Source organism: Pinus tabuliformis, chromosome Q (genome assembly GCF_031772625.1).
Source record: "Pinus tabuliformis cultivar Carrire ecotype Pingquan chromosome Q, CPIR1, whole genome shotgun sequence".
NCBI lineage: Eukaryota > Viridiplantae > Streptophyta > Pinopsida > Pinales > Pinaceae > Pinus > Pinus tabuliformis.
In genome coordinates, this window is record NC_142296.1 from 1042707173 (window position 1) to 1042728775 (window position 21603).

At 35.8% G+C, this 21603-nt stretch overlaps 1 protein-coding gene across 1 annotated transcript; it reads left to right on the forward strand.

Moving 5' to 3' along the window:
- Positions 1–9754: 9754 nt before the first annotated feature.
- LOC149223067 (F-box/kelch-repeat protein At1g80440-like) lies at positions 9755–10873 on the forward strand. Its single transcript, XM_089387779.1, has one exon. It carries the CDS (start codon positions 9755–9757, stop codon positions 10871–10873), a length of 1119 nt encoding a protein of 372 aa, XP_089243905.1.
- Positions 10874–21603: the final 10730 nt, after the last annotated feature.

A 21603-nucleotide genomic window follows, 5' to 3' on the forward strand; every position in this document is an offset into this window, starting at 1 on the left:
GGTCCTGAAATTTGTCAAAAACATTTCCTCAGAACATGCACTTCTGCACCCTCAGAGGAGGTTTTGATGAATGAATGGAACAAGATTTATTGATATCTGTGTTTAATGTCTGCTACTGAAATGCAATTTTGTACTCTTAGTGGATGTTGAATTAGGAAGAGATAAATCTATATTGTTAAAGCTCATGAGTAGGACTTGTTATCAATGGTACTTTTATCTCTTAACAATTTCTGCTTATGTGTCTAAGTAATATTTTATGCTTAGTTATTTATATATGAAAGCTTGAATGTTTGAGTTATCATTTGGCACTTTTGTACGGTGATGACTATTCTGTTTATGCTCAATATATAAATGACTTATTATGCGATATGCTTTCACAATTGTTTCAGCTAACTTTTTATATGAAACAATTAATTTTTATCGAATTCTTTTCTTATAGCGATTGAATGATCGTTATTACCAATTGCTGTTCGAAATTATTTTAGATCGCATAAATGAAAAGTTGAATCCCAGGTTAGTTTTAGACTTAAATATTTTTGTTCATTAGAATAGAATTGCATTTTTAAATTAGACTTATATTAAAAGCATTTTACTTAGAAATCTTTAAAAAGCAGAAATATCAAATTCTTATCAACACACACAAATTAGGAAACTGGTCCCATTATCCCCAGTCGGACCCACCATCCCAAACAGAAAAGGCGCTGCTTTCAAGGTCCGGACTGGGTGGGTATCCCCCTTGTTGTAGACCCGATTTTCGGGGCTTCAACAAGAGTATAAGCGGAGATTTTTGGCTATATGTGAGTTTTACATAATAATAATAATAACTTATTTTGATATTGCATAACAAAATGAAGACTTTTATCCAATCGAATTAAGATCCAATAGTCAAACAAAGAAGTAAAATTTGTAAACTCAAAATCCCTTTCTAGGCTAATTAAAAAGGAAAGCCCAATTACAAATCGATGGTCTAAGACCATAAATATCTATTACCAAACTAGTGGCGAAACCGGTAAACTATATTATAATTGTTGAAGCCCTTGAAATTGTAACAGTTAAAGTTATAATTACAATAGAAAATTGAAAGGGATGATAGGCCATTCACTTGAATGAGTGTTCAAGCTGCATCGCCAACAACCAAACTAGGAACAAAATTATACACAACAAAACTCAAAGTCGGAATGATGTTATTATAACCCCAATTTCAAACCCTATTCGAAGGGTGGCCTAGGTCTTACAGATGTTGATTTTGGGTAGCATCGAATGTGATCTAACCATGAAAATTGCTGGAGAGGCTAAAGCTCATCAAATCTCCAATACCCAGAAATCGTTTGGACAGATTGTACCCGGTTAGAGAGATATTAAAATAATTAATATTTTTCATGGAGTTCCTAAGTCTAAACTTAAATAAAATAAAATATTAATGGGTATTAATATAAAACTAGGTAGAAGGTTCCAAAATTCATGGATTAAGCCAAATCCAATCTTAGCCATTGATTAGAGATTTAATCTCGACAGTTGAAAGACCAACAGGAAAAGTATAAGAGGAGACTTGAGGGTCAGTTCGAGAATACACCAAAATGATCAGTGATTTGATTTGCTAGAGCGGGGTGGCTAAGAAAAGTCGAATCAATTATCAGCAGCGAGAGGCAATGAGTACTAGACAAAGAGGTAGAGATAATGTCTAGAGACCAGTGCAGAGGCAAAGAGCAAGAAGCGTCAGCTAAAGCAGGTCACTAGAGCCTAGCAGAGACAGTGCAGAGGCTAGAGGGCCCGCGTCATCCATGCAAAAGGCATCATGAGTGACACAGAGGGTCCAAGAGGCTGTGTCATACCTCAAAGGGTTGACGGGGAGGGTTCTAAGGCTAAATCAGAGTAGAAGGAGGCTGATGTCGTGCTTTAGAGTTGCTGGAGAGGGTTTCATGGGACAAGTTTTCTTAATACCTGTTTCTGAATAGAAAGGTATTACTGCCGATTGTTTTTCTCTGTCGGGCGAGCTAGTTTGGCACCTAGTTGTACTCAAGGAAATACTACATAATAATAAACCCTTAGAATGGATGCACCAATTTTCCTGAATTGGGTTTTTCCATGTACGATTTTCCAAAAATAACGTTGTCAATTGTGTGTTTGTTTTCTTTCAATTGTTGATTTAGAGATGTTGAGACTATAGTGTGTTTATTTCATTATTTATATGTTTTAAATAACTTGTTCATAATTATCAAGTAAAAGAAATAAACCAGAAGAATACAGATTAAATTTCTAATGGATAGAATTAGAAATTTCAACATGGATCAGAGCGTGATTGCAGGTCATGGGAGAGTTGAAGGCATCAACTAAGCAGAGCATTTGCAGCAGAATCAGCTGTCCCGAGTGACAAAATTTTATCCTTGTAGAAAGCGACAGAAGAAGGGTTGACACAGAGGGACTGCATCATTATTTTGAGCCAGAGAGAGGCTAAGGAGGGCAGAAAGAGGCTCACCCAAAGACTAGGAGTGCTGATGCAGTTGGCTAAGGGAGTTGTTTTGCCAATGTGGGGATTGTGCAAAACCTATAGGCTCAGTCCTTGAGTTGTTGGGGCATAGAAAGTTGTGGGAAGTTTGCGAGAGCGAAGCTAGTGAGGTACTATAGCAAGAACAATACCTAATAGGGCGAAACCAAGGTAGAGGAAGTTGCTACCGAGGTAGATTTCTAGCCAAGGAATCTGGATCAGTGTTGCAGGTGCACAGAAGAGCGGAGAGGTGCAACTTGACGATTGGCAGGAGGATTTCCATAAGGTAAATCGTGACTTAGAGGGATTCTAGTAGAGAACTTCCAGGCGTGAAGTAGAGAGAATCAATAGGAGTCAAAGAGAGAAATTCCAGAGGGAAGTAGAGAGACTCAGAGGAGTCGACATAAGAGGAGAGAGATGACCATGAATGGGCTGAGGGATCACGACAAGCTAGATGCGACGTCCAACTTTGTGGTCTAGAAGGCCCACATCCTGTCATTTCTAGATAAACATCGCATTAAGGTCTTCACCGAGCACAATAGTGATCCCAGTTGACCCGGCTGATAATGAGAAGTACGAGGAGGCAATGGCCAAGGAGAAGTGCATCATCCTTAATGGGGTTGAGGATCATGTGGTCCAACATATTGTTGAGAAGGAGATGGAAAATGAAATGTGGGACGCCTTGAAGAAATTGTACCAACATACTTCCGTGCAGAGGAAGATGTTACTTGAGAATCAACTGCGGCCATTACAGATGCCGAAGGGGAGCAGATACATCACTTCCTCAATCGGTTGAAGGAGATCCGAGACCAACTAAATTCCATAGGGGCCATGCTGGATGAGGAGATGTTAGTGAGTACCGCACTTAACGTAGTCTCCAAGGAGTCAGAGACATTTTTCTAAATCATACTGGGCAGGGCGGATGTTCAATATTGGGAAGAACTGTGGATAGCTCTTCGCCAAGAGGAGATGAGGAGGTTGAGCAAGACGAGATGTAGCAGCAAAAGCATCTGGATCAGGAAGGAAGAGGAAGAGGATGCAGCTCTGGCATCTATGGGAAAGGAGGAGAAGATGAAGAAAAATGACCTCTCCAATGTCAAATGCTTCAATTGTGGGGAACTGGGTCATTATGCGAACTAGTCTCCGAAGAAGAAGAGTAAGGGAGAGGCATCTGACTCTAAGGTAGTGCCAAGAAAGGTAGAGAAGGAGGTCGAGGAAGATGATGATTGCACCATGAGTGCTCATGTAACTCTAGAGAAGAGGTGGGGAGACATCGAGTTGTAGTGAGGAGGACTACAGGTGATGAGGGGCAGGATCCTTGAGGTACTTAACCTCTTGGATTATACCTTTTATGGGAGCCTCGAAGAGAGAGTAGCAGGACTAGTGGATGTCGGTAGAAACGAATGCAGATGAAGCAGCAGAGAGTGCTACAGTGCAGGAGTCCCCGAGTAGAGCGAAGCTAGCAAGTTGCAATAGTGCGAGAGGCATGTAGAGTGTTGCAGTAGTGCAGGATGGCACAAAGAGGTTTGGAGCGGTGTGAGATGGAGGCAGTCGTTGTAGCAACGCAAAGGCAGTAGAGGGAGCACTTGTTAGTGGAAGAGAGAGATTCAACATTGGGAGTGTTTCTAGCCTGACATGAATGTTAGTAGTTGGGTGGATCAGTTACTCACTTCTCAGTAACTGAGTTGCAGTGTAGTAGCGGTTAGCAGTAGCACGTTGTAATATGATGAGAGGGGGTTGCAGTGCAAATGTAGTGTTGGGAGAAAGAGCCAATAGTAGCATGGATGCAGAGGGAATTGTTGTACGGATGCAAAAGTGGCTGTGGAAGAGCCATGAGCAACAGTACAGGATTCAGTAGTGCAGAGGATGTTGGGCGGGGAGGCCTAGAATTAGCACACATACTAGTGCCATATAATCAGAGTGATCCTCAAGTGAGGAGTATTACTAGAGCACAGTCCTTGCTAAGAGGGAGTGTTGATTTGGGGTAGCATTGGACGTGCTTTAGCCATGAAATTTGGCGGAGAGGCTAAAGCACATAAGATCTCCAAGGAAAAGAAATGGATTGGACAGATTGTACCACGTTTGGGAGATATTAAGATAATTAATATTTTTAATGGAGTTCCTAAGTCTAAACTTAGGAAAAATAAAATATTAATGGGTATTAATATAAAACTAGGTTAGAAGGTTCCAAAAGTCATGGATCAAGCCAAACCTAATCTTAGCCACTGATTAGAGATTTAATCTCGGTCGTTGAAGGACCGACAGGAAAATTATAAGAGGAGGCTTGAGGGTTAGTTGGAGAATACACCAAATTGATTAGTTATTCGATTTGCTAGAGTGGGGTTGGTAAGAAAAGTTGAATTAGTGATCAGTAGCGAGGGGCAGTGAGTACTGGATAGAGAGGCATAGATAGTGCCAAGAGACCAGTGCAGAGGCAGAGAGCGAGAAGCATCAACTAGAGCAGGCCACAAAGAGCCTAGAGGAGACAACACAGAGACCAGAGGGCCTACGTCATCCACGCAGAGGGGAACAGGAGTGACGTAGAGGGTCCTAGAGGTTGCATAGTGCCTTAGAGGGCTGACGCAGAGGGTTCTGAGGCTCATGCAGTTTAGCAGGAGGCTGACGCATTGCTTCAGAATTGTTGGAGAGGGTTTCGTGGGACGGGTTTTCTGAATACCTATTTCCAAATAGAGAGGTATTAGTGCCGGTTTTTTTTCTCTGTTGGGTGAGCCAGTTTGGCACCCAGTTGCACTCAAGGAAATACTACATAATAATAAACCCTCAGAATAGTTGCACCGATTTTCCTAAATTGGATTTTCCGGGGACGATTGTCCAAAAGTAACAGTGTCACTTGTGTGTTTGTTTTCTTTCAACTGTTGATCTGTAGATGTTGAGACTGTATTGTGTTTATTTCGTTATTTAAATGTTTTAAATAACTTGTTTAGAATTAACAAGTAGAAGAAATAAACCAGAAGAATATACATTAAATTTCTAACAGATAGAGTTAGAAATTTCAAAAATGGAAACTTGGAATTAAATAAATCTATAGAAAGACATTATTAGAACTTGGAAAACTTCGCGTGAGTTGATAATAAACATTCAAAGCAATTCTTGTCTCCAAAAGCTAAAGAGAGGCAAACTTGTAATTGTCGTAGTAAGAAACTTGTTAGAATGGTTTGCGACTAAGAAATAGTGTAAAAAGAAGCAAGAAATGGGTTAGGGTTTAGATGTAACTTGTAAGGAGTTTTTGGAGGTGATAGTAACCGTAGTACCTGTATAAATACATAAATATAGAAATTATAGAAAAAAATGAGGTTATGAACCAAAATGGAAGTTCGCTATGTCATAGTCATAAAATTACCAGCCAAAAGATTACCTTGAAAAATTGCTTCAACAAAAAAATTAGCATAGGGCTTTGTTTTCCCTAAATGAAAATTTTTATGAAATAATAATTGTCAAACTACAATAACATAAGAAGTGGATGATTTCCAACCTGAAACAAACCCTCGCCATACTGGAATAAAAGAAAACAAAAAAAAATCGAAAATGAATTATCAAAAAGAGTAATGGCTTCAAAAATTTCCCAAGTAGGAAACATCTTTTGTGAGCCACATTAATCTGAAGTAAAATGATTTTCCCTTCATTTTCATGTTCGAGAGATAACCTCAACAAGCGAAATACCCAACTGAAATGAAATGGCATGGGGAAAGGGAGATAGTTACTCCCATAACCATATGCCCCAAGCGAAATACCCAACTGAAATGAAATGGCATGGGGAAAGGGAGATAGTTACTCCCATAACCATATGCCCCATAAGAAACGAAACCTAACATCTAAACCATTGATTCAAGGGCTATAAAAAAAAACTTCACGTGGAGAAAATCCCAAAAGCCAACAATGATATACAGTGGTATGTATGCATCTAGAAGTTTTGAGATGTAATGTATTGAAAAACTTACAATAGTCTAAGAAATTCTACCATAACCATTCAACCATAAAATCGGTAAAAGAAAGCGAGTTAGGAATAAATATTAATATTCTAATGTCCATTGCAACTAGGAGTGACGTATCAAAACATGAGCTAAACCATAATAACTTTCCGGGAGTACGACTATAAGTAGCTCCTATAATAAATAGCTCATTTTTCCAAAAGTCCTACACATACATACTTGCGTGTCTAGTAAATTTTATAGTAAATAATGATTATGATTTAGTATTACTTAGTTTTGGTAAGCAAACTCTTACCAAGTAAATAATAATAGGATGAAATTATTTTTTTTACTAAAATTTGATTATATAATTTTATGCAAAGTTGCAATTTTTTGGGCATTTAAATTATGTACATTAAAAAAAATTAGTTAAAATTAATTAGAAAAAATTTCATTATTATTTATTATTTAAATACTTATGAAGTCTCAATTACATTGTTATTTTTTAATAATATTATAATTGTTTTTTGCTTCTTTTTTTCTAATTTTTACTAAATATTATGAAATCATAATTTATTATTATTCAAAATATAATTTATTTTATATGAATAGATTTGTTGTAAAAGATTTTAAAATATTCAAATGGTTTTTTAAGTTGGAACTAAATAATAATATTTTATTATTTAGAATTATTTTTAGTAAAATGGTAATATTTGATTATTTAAATTATATTTTTAAATATAAAATAAATTTGTCATTAGTAATTGAAATGGGCGTTTAAGTATTTATAATTATAATTTTTGGATTTTTTTGGGGTATTGTTTGGTTGAATTTGCATAGAACCAAAAAGTACCAAAAGACTAATAGAATAAACAAAATGCCAAAAGACATACTCAATTGTCAAAGATGACAAAAGCTCGGTTATCTTGCCTCATCCTTGGTGGGGGGTGGGAGAAAAGGGCAGTTGACATGTTGCTCCAGGTGAGTAGGCGAGGCCTCAAGCTACTCCAATTCATCTTGAATGTGTATTTGTCGATGCCATAACACCACCACTCGCTTGCTTAAGTGGCACTGGAAATAATCAATTCTAGATAAGGCCGACATCACTCCCTCATGTTCCTCGAGATGATTTTTTCTCATAGGTTTTCGGCTACATCTTCACTGACTGCCTAGATGGTGTTGGGGCTGCATGGGAGGATTTGCCTCTCTTCCTTTGGGCTGGAGAGGGACCTCTACAAGGTTGGAGAGTGCGTCCCCTTGCAACTGTGTTTGACTTATCAGGATCCTTTTTTTGGTATCTCCATTGAGGCCTGGGCTCCAAAGTGGTTCCACTGGCACTAGTATCTAGACAAAAGTTGTGACACAAAGCCATACTAGGAAATATTCAAAGGTAGCAGCTCCAACTATTGCACCCACGCTACCCCCAATTCGCTCTTCATCGCAACGCATATCCTCTTCCTGCTTGAAACTTAGACCTCCCCCGGACCACGTGAACCTCCTTGACACCCACTTGGTTATGCCCACCCTTCACATACTACCCTAATGGGTTTAACAACTACGCTAGACTTGGCCACAAATGTATCAATTTCCAAACACTAAGCACAATGCTCTCCAAATCCTAACCCCTTGCACCTTCAATTCTGTCCACCCACAACTAGCTCAGCTCGTGAGGAGGGAACCACAACAAGTGAAGACTGTGACGCCCATAACCAAATACCCTTTGAAGGCCGCACACCTCTGCACTAGTGGGTCGTAGAGTCATAGGAAAACATAGAACCAAGGAAACGAGAGAAAATTAGAAGAGGAGCCTACGCAATTCTCCATTTACACTCTGCCCAATTCCAGCGACACCCTAGAGAACAAGAGGTATGATAAACTATTGCTCATACAAATTACCAGGTGAGAGCCAACAACAGGTTGGGCTTAAGATGCTGTACCAATTTGGAGGACACTGCACGGAGTGCAAAATAAGTAAAAGACCGAATTGCATTGGGCTTGCTTCTACAAACTCGTGCCTCCCATGTCACATTTCAAATTATAGCACACTGCCCCTTTGAATCGCTAATAACAATCAGTGATTGAAGAGCTTGGCTTGAGGTGCTAGCATGGATCAATTACCCTGAACTACCATCGCCATAATAACATTACAAAACTCATCATTGAGCTAATGAGACCCTGTTCCCACCTACCTTCGCATAAATTCTCTTGAGCACCAATGGGTGATTTCACACAGTCACACAACCCACCTTGTTTTGACATGCATTAATGGTATGGAGGGAGGCCCGACATGACGCTTGAGAACCTTGGATTATCCACCCCCATATGGGTATTTTAATTACATGTTTGACTTGTAAAATCTCCACAATTTAGGTGTTTCACATGTTCTTGAAGATATTATATTTATATATGGGCCTAGTCTAACTTATAGGCGAAATGGTCTTTTTCACCGGAATTCCCAAAATCTGTCAATACAACTTCAATTCCTTTTTGTTGTTTAAAATATATTTTTGAATACATAAATTGATTCAACATCATTGAAAACCTCTACGACACTCGTGAAAAAGGTGGTTTCCCTTAAAAATTAGAAACAAAAAAATGGTCATGAAGTCATTTCTTCTATAAATGAGGCTATGCCTATTTATATATATAGTCAAAATTACATTTTAAATAATAAAATATTATAATTTGAACAAAAATTAGTTGGCTAAATCCCAATCAAAAACTCCATAACCCATAATAATTTAAATAGTTAATAATTATTATAATTATTATTATAAAACAATGGAGCTGGCTCGTGCCGGAAAAAAATGAGGTGAAATCTTTATTTGTGTTATTTAAACTAGGTGTTTGACTATATATATATGGATTCAACATCCTTAAAAATGGGTGACCCATTTGAATTGTGCCGGGATTACCCATCAAACTTGTGATTTCACTAAATTCCAGATTTTAGAAAAATTATACCCAAAATCTCACCATAAAACTTCCAAAAATTAACACAAAAAAACCCGTAAAATAACAATCAAAAGATTAAAAAAAAAGTAAAAAAGGGCCGAATTAGCCTATCGAGTAAACTATGGAAAAACAGTAATACGACATTTTTACCCTCTTCAGTTTCTTATATAAAAATGAGTGTTTCGTTTTCGATGTCCCTCCCTTTCGCTCGATCTCTATCCTTTCTGATTTGTGTTCGATATTTGCCGTATCGACCAAGCGATTGGGCTTTGGCGCTCCAGGTACGAAGACTGATTCTGCTACGTTAGTTTTTACCCTATCTGATTTTGCCAACTTCATATTCTCTCGCTCCTGGAAGGTAAACGAGGTGGTAGTGCATCTCTTTATGGATCCTTTTGCTGTTCTTCCATGGGAATTAGGTCGAGAGTGTCTGTTAAGAGTGCCCTACCATTCCCATGCAAACCTCAAAGTTGTTTGCAAAACCTGGGAGGCCGTTGTGAAACACCCCCAGTTCTATGAAGACAGAAAAAAGCTTGGCACTTCCGAGCAGTTGATATGTTCGTTCGAACTCAGGGATTATTTTGATGACACTTCTTATACTCCAGAAACGGTGGTTTCTGTCTTTGACCCTCTGCGCGGCACCCGAAAAACGCTTCCTCCCCTTTCCCATTTCACCGGCAGTCGTGACGGACTGCCATTCTTTTCAGAGTGCGTTTGTGTCAATCAAAAGCTGGTATTGTTGGGCGGATGGATTCTGTCCAGAATCGAGGAACCGGAGGCATGCAAAACCGTTTTCATCGTCGATTTCTCGTCAAGTAAGTGGAGCCGTGGTGCCGACATGCCAGTCCCTCGAATCTGCTGTGCTTCCTCTGTATCACCGGATGGACTCATTTACGTTACCGGCGGAGACGATGAAGATCAAAATCCCATGCGATCAGCAGCTGTTTACAATGTGTCTTTAGACGAATGGAAGCTTCTTCCCGACATGAACAGAGCACTGGGTGGATGGTATGGTGCTTTCATCCACGGCAAATTTTTCGTTATTACAAGTGTCCCTGATGAGGGTGATATAATCGGGTGGAATGCGGAAGTTTACGATCCAGAAACGGGGTCATGGACAACACTGGAGAATATGGGGGTTATCGGGGCAAGGAAAGGCCCACGGGCGTTTCTGGTTGTTTCATCATCAGGGCGTTTGTATTCGTTTGAGAAGCAGGGAGTGATGGAATACGATTCCAATGAAAACGTTTGGAATGCGCTGTGTTCTCTTCCTATAACCCTTGAAAGGATTTCGCGTTCTGTAGTGTGGGATGAGAAGATTTTTGTTTACGGTACTGCCGAGAGTAATGTTAAAGTTTGCTATATGTATGAGCCCCCGCCTGTAAGAAGTGCAGCAGGAAAGCAAGCGGAAACGGTTGGGATGTGGACTGCCATTGAGGAATCAGAAAACTCTTGTCTGCACAATGTACAGACGGTTACAGGTGCCTTTAGTTTTCAGATTTGAAGTTAAGTAACAGTGATAACCATATTGTCGTTTGAATAGCGTAGTAAGAAATTTGGTAATAGATTTTCTTGAATGAACATTGGTAATAGATTTTGTCCGTTGAATAGCGTAGTAAGAAATTTGACATTACTGTTATCCTTATCCTTGAATGAACGTTGATAATAGGTTTTGCAGAGTTCCCGTATTAAAAATGTTGTTATTCTTGGATGAGTTAAGACTTTGCACAACTGAACAATGTTGGTTGATTGTTGAAAATTTCAAAAGTTTTATAGCATTCCAGAATACGGTTTTACAGAGATTGAAACTCAAAATATATTTTAGAGGTTTTGATTATTAGATATTTCCATGGCATTCCAGAATATTCGACAATACAATTTTACCGAGATTGAAACTCAAATTAATTTTTTGAGGTGAAATATGTGTTGTTATTGTTTATTTAATATTTCAAATGTACTCGAAAATACGAGTTCTGGACCTTAAATTAATTTGCTGGAGTTTCTCGATGCCTATCCCTTCTCTTCTCGTTTCATTTTTTCAATTTTGCTTCACTTAACCAGTTCTGCCTCCACTTAAGCCGCCAGTTAACCAGTATTTAAGCCTCCACTTAACCAGTTCTGCCTCCACTTAACCAGTTCTACTGTGGCCATCCCATCCCTAGGGAGATTTGGTAGTTTTTCTATTCAGTTTTTTTCACGATTATAGTTTCTCTACTCTGGCCATCCCAACCGTAGGGAGATTTGGTAGTTTTTCTATTCAAATTTTTTCACGATTATAGTTTCTATGTTTAACATGATGTTAGATTTTATATATGGTATTGTCACATTGTTAAATTTCACTATTAATTTTTTTTGGGTAGTATTAACCCACTTTCAGAATTCACTATATCTTCTCAATTACAGAGTATGCATTTTAGGATTTAATATATAAAACTAGAGGTTGAGAAGTGGATTTGCATTTTTAAGAGGGCATTGGTTATGTAGCATTTTTGCAAAGACCTATAAAAGTTGAGAAGTGGATTTGCTTTTTTCTGAAAGCATTGGTTATGTAGCATTTTTGCAAAGAGCTAGGAAACCTATTATGAGGTACAATTGTAAAAAATTGTGTAGAATAAAAATGTGTAGATTAAAAACTGCTAAGTTATTAGTGAAAAATTAAAAATACATGTGTCTATTAGTTGCCAACTTGGTGTAGCTAGACCAGTTAATTTGAAGTCTACATGAACTGGATAACACTTATGTGGTGACTCGCCCTTTGAGGGGAAGTGTGTTGATTCTCTTTTACTTATATAAAAATATAGTTTTTGAAATTCATGTTTTCCTCACCCCATCTACTCAATGTGGTCAAAACACCCATCTACTCAATGTGGTCAAGATGTTGGTTTTGCTACTTTTGGTTTTGTTCTTGTTAAACTTTTAGCTAGTACCCGAAAGTGTATAGTATGATTTATTAGTTTATCAATAACTATATTAGTCTATCTATGTTTCAAGTGATATGGAATTCATTTGACATTTATATAATATTGTCGTAGTCTATGTGACCTTAGTAGGTTCCGCTTTTTTTTATGATATTTTGTGATGGTGTATGTTAGAAGTTCATGTTTTCTTACATAATTGTGTTATGGTAAGTAATATTTTACGAATAAGGTTATAGTTTACATATTTTTTGTATGCATTAATTAGTTCATTTCAAGTTACATAATGTGCATTTGTTTATGTGCTTGAAATTACATGTATTTGGTGGGATATCCAGATTGCTGTGATCGAGTATGAATCAAAAATTTAGTTTGCAGTAGTATAGTAGCATAAATTATGAACTAGTGCTCCAATTAACATTAATGCAATATAGTCTAGTGTAAGTGACCTTAGGAGTAGGGCTTAATATTCTTGATTTTGATTTGCCTCTTTTGTGGATTCTGTGTAGTATAAATTCATGTTTTCTTAGGTAATTGTGTTAGGTTTGGTAAGATTTTTCGAAAAAAGAGGAACTTTATAGAAAAAATCATCTGTTTCAATTTTATGTTTTCTATTTCTATTTGTGGTTGTGGACATGGCCACCTAGTCAACTTGAATTAAGGTACTTGAGGCTAGCAGAATGGACTAGGTTGATTCCATTCAACTTATAGGATGATATCAATCATCAAATAGTTTTAGACAAGCTAACAAGAAATAAATTTGAAATTCATAGATAATAGTAACTTGAAACTAATACGTGAAATTATTGTTGTCTGTTTTCAAAGTCCAAGTACCTCAGTCAGCTTTTATAATATAATTGTATCTTCAATATTCTCTTTTGGGTTGACATTTTGAAGAGCAGTGGAACTTGTCATTTTATGTATGCAGTTCATCACATGTATTAGTCCTACAAATAGTGAGGAATCACATTTAGTCAAGTGCATATTTAATCCATTTGATGTATATGAGCTACATTTGGTATTATAGCCATGATTGATTATGGACTTATCTTGTGTGCATTTGATGTATACGAGCTACATTTGGTATTATAGCCATGATTGATTATGGACTTATCTTGTGTTTTTTTTTTTTTTTTTCGGCACTCTCACTAATGTCTTTGTTGCATTTTGGTTTAACATGTGCTAGCTTTATATAGAGTTTAACTGTACAATTTTATTTTTTATAAATTTGAAATGCATCAAAGACAGTAATTGGAAAGTAATATATGAAATTAGTAACCTTCCTTCAATTATTGCATCATTGTTGTATATTTTCCAATCCTGGCTAATTTGGGTTTAATTTGGGATTGTGCATAGTAGTGGAACTTACCATTTTATGTTTGCACTTGCGGACATCTTTTAGTTCTCCATATAGTCATAAGCCACATTTACTTGCACATATATTATCCATTGGATATATGTAATGCAATCATGATTGTAATGTTAAGGACAAAAATGGATAATATAAATTTAATATTTTTTATTGGAGTTACCTTATGTGGAGCAATGAAACTTTACCTTTTATGTTCACACTTCCACACACATGTCTTTGTTGTGTACATATTTCATTTCATGGCACCCAACAATTTTGAATGGTTCACCTTGAATTCATGCTAGGGAATAAGACCCACAATGATGTAGTTTGAAACTCCATGCTCCTACCATGTGGTAACCCATGTGGATCCACATATGGTTTTGTTCATGGGTTTTACACATGGTTTTGGGTATGATGGTTTTCTGCCCATGGTATTTTATAGATTTGATCAAGGGAACTATGGTTATGTTCTAATCTAGGGTTAATCGATTGGGGTTTATGAATACTTCGACATATATATATATATATATATATATATATATATATATATATATATATATATATATATATATATATATATATATATATATATATATATATATATATATATATATATATATATATATATATATATATATATATATATATATATATATATATATATATATATATATATATATATATATATATATATATATATATATATATATATATATATATATATCGCAACATTGAAAAGAATATAATGAAAAATCAATCTGGTATGCTTGGTTTCAAATTTAGTTGAAAATCTCTCTGTATTTGTTTTATATTCTCATCATTGTTTATTTTTTGTTTTTAGAATTTGTCTGCTGGTAATTTCTATATAGGGTTAAAAGCAACAACTTTGAAAATGCCACCAATTTTTTATCAAATCTAATCCTGATTTATGTACGAATAAAACAAAATATAGATTCAAACAGAAACACAAATTTACAACAAAAACCAAACTTGAATTCATTAATAACAAAATACCAAAATTGTTTACATGTAGAATGGAAATAAACTAGCTTGGGTGATGGTATCTTATCTCTAACAAGAGATGTGATGACTACATGCCTCTGAACTATGTTGCAATGAAGCTCCACGGAAGAAAAGTCATGAGATCTTCTTAGGAGTGTTTGGATTAGCATTAATCTTCAATACTTCAATCCGTCTTCTCAACTAAATTCTTTATATCATAACGAAAAACATGCTTCAATCACGTTGATCTTGTCTACTCCCTTTGAGTCCAAAGGTCATTCAATCATGAGTCTTCATGTCATTTGTTCTACCACTTTCCCAACGAGTGCCACAACCTTGTCATACTTTGTCACGTTCCTTCAATCCTCACTAGGAGGCCATGGAAGAACAAATAAAACCAAGATAAACATACAAAGACAACAGATTCATAATGAAATAATAATAGAAACGATCAAGAAAATACTTATCTCATGATCTATAGGAAACTTTATTCACATCATCAAGGAGTTAACTTCATTCATATTAACACGGGCTCCTTATCATCACCAATGATTCCATATCATCATCAAAGAGGTGACCTTGTTCACATAATCAAGAAATTCGCATCATAACAAGTTGGCATTATTAAGGAGTTCATTATCAACATTAAGAAGACCTCATCATCAACATCCACATCATCTAGGAGCCCATATTTTCATGAAGAAGTTGGTCATGCATATTATCAATAAGGAGTCTATATCATCATCATCATCATCATCATCATCATCATCATATTACCACAGTGTCCATGTCATCATAAAGAAATTGAATTCATCCATATCATCATCAAGGATTCCACATTATAAAGGAATCCACATCATCAAACAACCATAATCAATTCTAAGATTTGGATCATAAGCCTTAGATTTTTTTTCCAAACCTTGCCTAGGGTTTACAAACCATAAACAAACGAAAGTTAATAAACATTAAATCACTAAAATAAATAGAATATACTTATATTTTAAGCTCTTGGTATCTCCCTATTAATCTTTATTATTCTTTCATACATCCTGCATATTAACCTCATTATCAATATGTCAAGTCTTCTAGAGCTAGAGTTTCTTCTTTTAGCAGAAACAAACAATCACGAGCCCTAAGCTTTCATTTTCAACCCAATTTTTTGTGTTAAAGTTTGAGATATTTAACTCAAGAAACTCCTTGTGTCATTGTAACATAAACATGGTAGATCATAGTCTCGTTTTTTTTCTACTACGTATACTTCAATATTTATGCCAACTCTTAGACACATATAGAACATCATATAAAAAATAATGGCCTTCGAGGATCACATTTAGCAGATCCTTTCATTTTGAAAACATGCAACATGTTTTGACTTTTAATGCCACTTAAAAACTCAAGGAGCAATCTTATACAATCTTGATAGATTTCAAGATAACACAAATTTTATTGACTTCTTTTCTTTCAGAGAAAATAGGTTGGTCTTTTGTAGTAAGATTCATTCTTATTTTATGTATAGAACATATATCATTTTTTAAACTTTAGTTCAAGCATAAATTCAGATCCTTCCCAGATTTCAAGTACATTATAGAGATTTAGCTTCTTCATAGTGATTGTATACCATGAAGATGGTCGCTCTTGACTTATCAACAAAATTGTTCAAATAATGATGCTAAGAAGGCTTCATAGACCCTAGAACCTTTCATTTATCTCAAACTTTCCTATTTGAAACTTTATAAATTTTGTATGAGTAGATACAAGTCTCTTCAACTCTTACTTCTCAATATTTAATGATACAACATAAATAATTGACTCAGATGACCATAAAAATTGGACCCATTTGTAACTTTTGGTGACCCACATAATTCATATTCCAGAATATATAGAGTCGTGAGTCATATCTTAAATTTTGTTGTAGTGAAGCTCTGATAGCTCAAATTTTTGGTCTACCAATTAATTCCATTCCAGGTACTCAATTCTTCTACATAGATTCAACTAATACATGGCTTTGAAACCCTTCCTATAGACCTCAAAGTTTCGTGTCTTAGGATCGAATCAAGGGGCTCATCATAGGGTGCCATTACAAACTTTCACTATAGAGATATACAATGCTGTCACTCCACATGGGATATGAGTGCATTTAACAATTTTACCATAGGTAGTTCGTTATCTAATCAAATCACAAAATAAAATAAAAGATAGATCAACGACTTGAAACTAAGCATCTTTAAGGGGAAAACATCCTTTACATCACATTAATTAAAAATTATTAAATGAACCAAATGACAAGATCTCCTTGGTATATATAGGAGTCTAAGCGATCATAATATAACTAGGGACTACATAACAATAATAATGTAAGGGCCCAACAATAGCAATAGTGGGCTTACATGGAGCAAAACAATAACAAAATGGGGGCTACACTAGTATAATAGGGGCCTAACATGCCCCTATGCTTCAAAAAAGTGGCGTACTTCACTCTTGAGTAGTTTTGGATGTTTCTCAATAAAATACTCATCCTCCCATGTGGAGTCTTTAGTAGGTAAGTTTTTCCACTAATGAGATACTCTGAACTTGATCTTTTTAGTAGATGCAAGATTTCTTTTTTTATGTTATTGCTTCATGATCCAATATGATTTTTCCTTCCTCATCAACTTTTGGAAATATAGTTTGAACATGGAGCTTGTCACCTATAATCTTCTTTAAGCGTGAAACATGGAAAACTAAGTGTTCTCACAAAGATGCAGGAAGCTCCAATTGTATGCCATAGTACAGATCTTTTACAACACCTTGTAAGGGCCATAGTACTTGGATGATAATTTTTTATCCTTCTTGGCTTTCTTGAGGAAGATTTGCATGTATGGTTGTAGTTGTAAAAATACACAATCTCCCACATCAAAAATTCTTTCATTGCAATGTTGATCTTCTTGTTTTTTCATTTTATTATGCCCCATAGTTAGCTTATCCTTGAAGAGTTGGAGAACTTTTTGTTGATGCTAAATGTGCTCTGTCACTGCTTGAACCTTGTAATTGTCTCTTAAAGATGACATGATCGATGGTGTGTGATATCCATAAAGTTCCACAAAGGGGGTCAATTTTGTTGCAGTATGGAAGTAAGTGTCATACCACCATTTTGCCATGGGTAACCACTTGATCTATTTTTTTTGTGTATTAGATAGAAAGCAAAAAATATATCCTTCCAAAAATCGGTTCACTATGTTAGTTTTCCCATCTGATTTAGGATGATAAGGTGAGATATGATCTAATTAAGTAGCAAGACAAGAAAATATTTTTATCCAAAAAATTATAGTGAAAATGGGATCTTTGTCAGTTACAATAATCTTTGGGTTTTCATGTATCTTTTGAATTGTTTCCACAAATGCAGTAGTGAGTGTACTGGATTTGCAAGAATGAGATAATGCACAAACATGTGCATACATGGTAAGTCTATAAAATGCTACTATGATGGCATTATTTCCTTTAAAATTGATTAAACCTATGATAAAATCCATTAAGACATATTCCCAATGCTAACTTGGAATGGGTAATGGTTGTAAAATACTTGGGATCTTAGCTGTCTCAATTTTATTTTGTTGGAAAACCAAACATTTCATCACAAACTTTTGAAAATAAAACTTAAGGCCATCCCAAAAAAAATTCCTTCTTGACATTGTGGTGATATTTTAAAAATCAAGATTTCCCTCCTATAGAAGAGGTGTGTAATTCCAAAAAAATATTTTGTTTAAAATAGGAGTTCTTACATAGATATAAGTAATCTTTGAACCACAGTGAATCATTTTTCAAAATAAATGAACCACATGCATTAAGCTTTAGTAATAATATTATTCTATAGAGTATAAGTGAAGATTTTTGCCTATATGTGAGTTTTACATAATAATAATAATAATAATAAAATAGACTTATTTTGAGTTTGCATAACAAAATGTAGACTTTTAACCAACCGAATTAAGATCCAATAGTCAAACAAAGGAGTAAAATTTGTAAACTCGAAACCCCCTTAAAGGAAAACCCAACACAATAAAGTATATATATATATATATATATATATATATATATATATATATCGATGAACAATTTTGAGAATGAGAATTATTGTAAGAAAAATAATACATAACTCATATATTGTTTAATTATATATGTAAACTTTCATGAGACGGTTAAGTCATGAATAAAATCCATGCATCAATTACAATTAGATGGTTTAAGACCATAAATATTTATTACCAAACTAGTGGAGAAATTGGTAAACTATAGTATAATTGTTCAAGCCCTTCAAAATGTAACACTTAAAGTTATAATTACAATACAAAATTGAGAGGGATGACAGGCCATTCACTCAAATGAGTGTTGAAGCTGCATGGCCAACAACCAAACTTGAAGCAAAATTATACACACCAAAACTCAAAGTTGGAATGACGTTATGACAATCCCAATTTGAAACCCTATTCGAAGTGTGGCCTCGGTCTTACATATGTTGATTTGGGATAGCATCAGATGTGATCTAGCCATGAAAATTGGTGGAGAGGATAAAAAACATGAAATCTCCAAGACCCAACAATAGTTTGGACAGATTGTACCCAGTTTGGGAGATATTAAAATAATTAATATTTTTAATGGAGATCTAAAATCTAAACTTGGGAAAAATAAAATATTAATGGGTGTCAATATAAAACTCGGTTAGAAGGTTCCAAAATTCATGGATCAAGACAAATATCTTAGCCATTGATTAGATATTTAATCTCAGCCATTGAAGGACCAACAGGAAAAGTATAAGAGGAGGCTTGAGGGTCAGTTGGAGAATACACAAGAGTAAGTCATTTGATTTGCTAGAGTGGGGTTTCTAAGCAAAGTCGAATTAATAATCAACAACGAGGGGTAATGAGTACTAGACAGAGAGGTAGAGATAGTGCTGAGAGACCAGTGTAGAGGCGGAGAGCATGAAGCATAAGCCAGAGCACGTCACACAGAGCCTTACAGAGACAACGCAGAGGCTAGAGGGCCTACATTCTCCACATAGAAGGCAGCAGGAGTGACGTAGAGGGTCCGAGAGGTTGTGTCGTGCCTCAAAGGGCTGAGGCAGAGGATTTTGAGGCTGACACAGAGCAGCAGGTGGCTGACGTAGTGCTTCATAGTTGCTAGAGAGGGTTTCGTGGGACAAGTTTTCTCAATACCTATTTCCAAATAAAGAGGTATTACTGCCGATTGTTTTTATTTGTTGAGTGAGCTAGTTTGGCACCCAGTTCTACTCAATGAAATACTGCATAATAATAAACCCTCTGAATAGATGCAACTATTTTACCAAATTGGGCTTTTCCGAGGATGACTGTCCAAAGATAACGGTGTCACTTGTGTGTTTGTTTTCTTTCAGTTGTTGATCTGTATATGTTGAGACTATATTGTGTTTATTTCGTTATTTATATGTTTTAAATAACTTGTTCAGAATTAACAAGTAGAAGAAATAAACCAAAACAATACCAATTAAATTTCTACGGATAGTCTTAGAAATTTCAACATGCTATTAAAGCGTGATTGCAGATCACGGGAAAGTTGAAGGCATCAACTAAGCAAAGAATTTCCAGCAAAATCAATTGTCTCAAGTGACAGAAGTTGATCCTTGGAGAAAGTGATAGAAGAAGGGTTGACGTAGAGGAACTGTGTGATTAGTTCAGGCTAGAGAGAGGCTAGTGTAGAGGCTGAGGAGGGCAGAAAGAGGTTCATGTAGAGACCAACAGGGTTGACGCAGTTGGATGAGGTAGATGTCTTTCCATTACCGGAACTTCGCAAAGCATAGAGGCTCAGACCTTTAGTTGCGGGGACAAAGGAAATTGTGGGCAACTTGCGGGAGCAAAGCTGGCGAAGTACTATGGGCAAAACAATACCTAATAGACAAAACCAACATAGAGTAAGTTGCTACGGAGGCAGATTTATAGCCAAGGAATCTGGACCAGTGTTGGAGGTGCATAGAAGATCGGAGAGGTGCAACTTGAAGATTGGTAGGAGGATTTCAAGAAGGGAAATTGTGACTTCATGACTCAGAGAGAGTCCATCACAGAACTTCCAGGTGGGAAGTAGAGAGAATCAACAGGAGTCAAAGAGAGAACTTCCAGGCGGGAAGTAGAAAGACTCGGAGGAGTCAACAGAAGAGCATAGAGATGGCCATGAATGGGTCGAGGGATGAGGACAGGTTGGACAGGGCATCAAACTTTGCGGTCTGGAAGACCATGATCATGTCCATTCTGAATAGACATCACATTAAGGCCTTCTCCTTGAGAACAGTGGTGATCCCAATTTACCGAGTTGACAATGAGAGCATTGGTTATGTAGCATTTTTGCAAAGAGCTATGAAACTTATTATGAGGTACAATTGTAGAAAATTGTGTAGAATAAAAATGCATAGATTAAAAACTATTAAGTTATTAGTGAAAAAGTAAAAATACATGTGCCTATTAGTTGCCATCATGGTGTAGCTCGATAAGTTAATTTGCAGTCTACATGAACTGGATAACACTTATTTGGTGACTCGCCCTTTGAGGGGAAATGTGATATAAAAATATAGTTTTCAAATTCATGTTTTCCTCACCCATCTATTCAATGTGGTCAAGATGTTGGTTTTGCTACTTTTGGTTTTGTTCTTGTTAAAATTTTAGCTAGTACTCGAAAGTGTATAGTATGATTTATCAGTTTATCAATAACTATATTAGTCTATCTATGTTTCAAGTGATATGGAATTCGTTTGACATTTATATTGTTATAGTATATGTGACCTTAGTAGGTTCTGCTTTTTCTTTTGATGTTTTTTGATGGTGTATGTAAGAAGTTCATGTTTTCATAGATAATTGTGTTATGGTAAGTAATATTATACGAATAAAGTTATAGTTTACATATTTTTTATATGCATTAATTAGTTCGTTTCAAGTTACATAATGTGCATTTGTTTATGTGCCT

What these genes read in the sequence shown, in the direction of transcription:
- LOC149223067 (XM_089387779.1), top strand. Translation starts at nt 9,755, where the DNA reads ATGGATCCTTTTGCTGTTCTTCCATGGGAATTAGGTCGAGAGTGTCTG.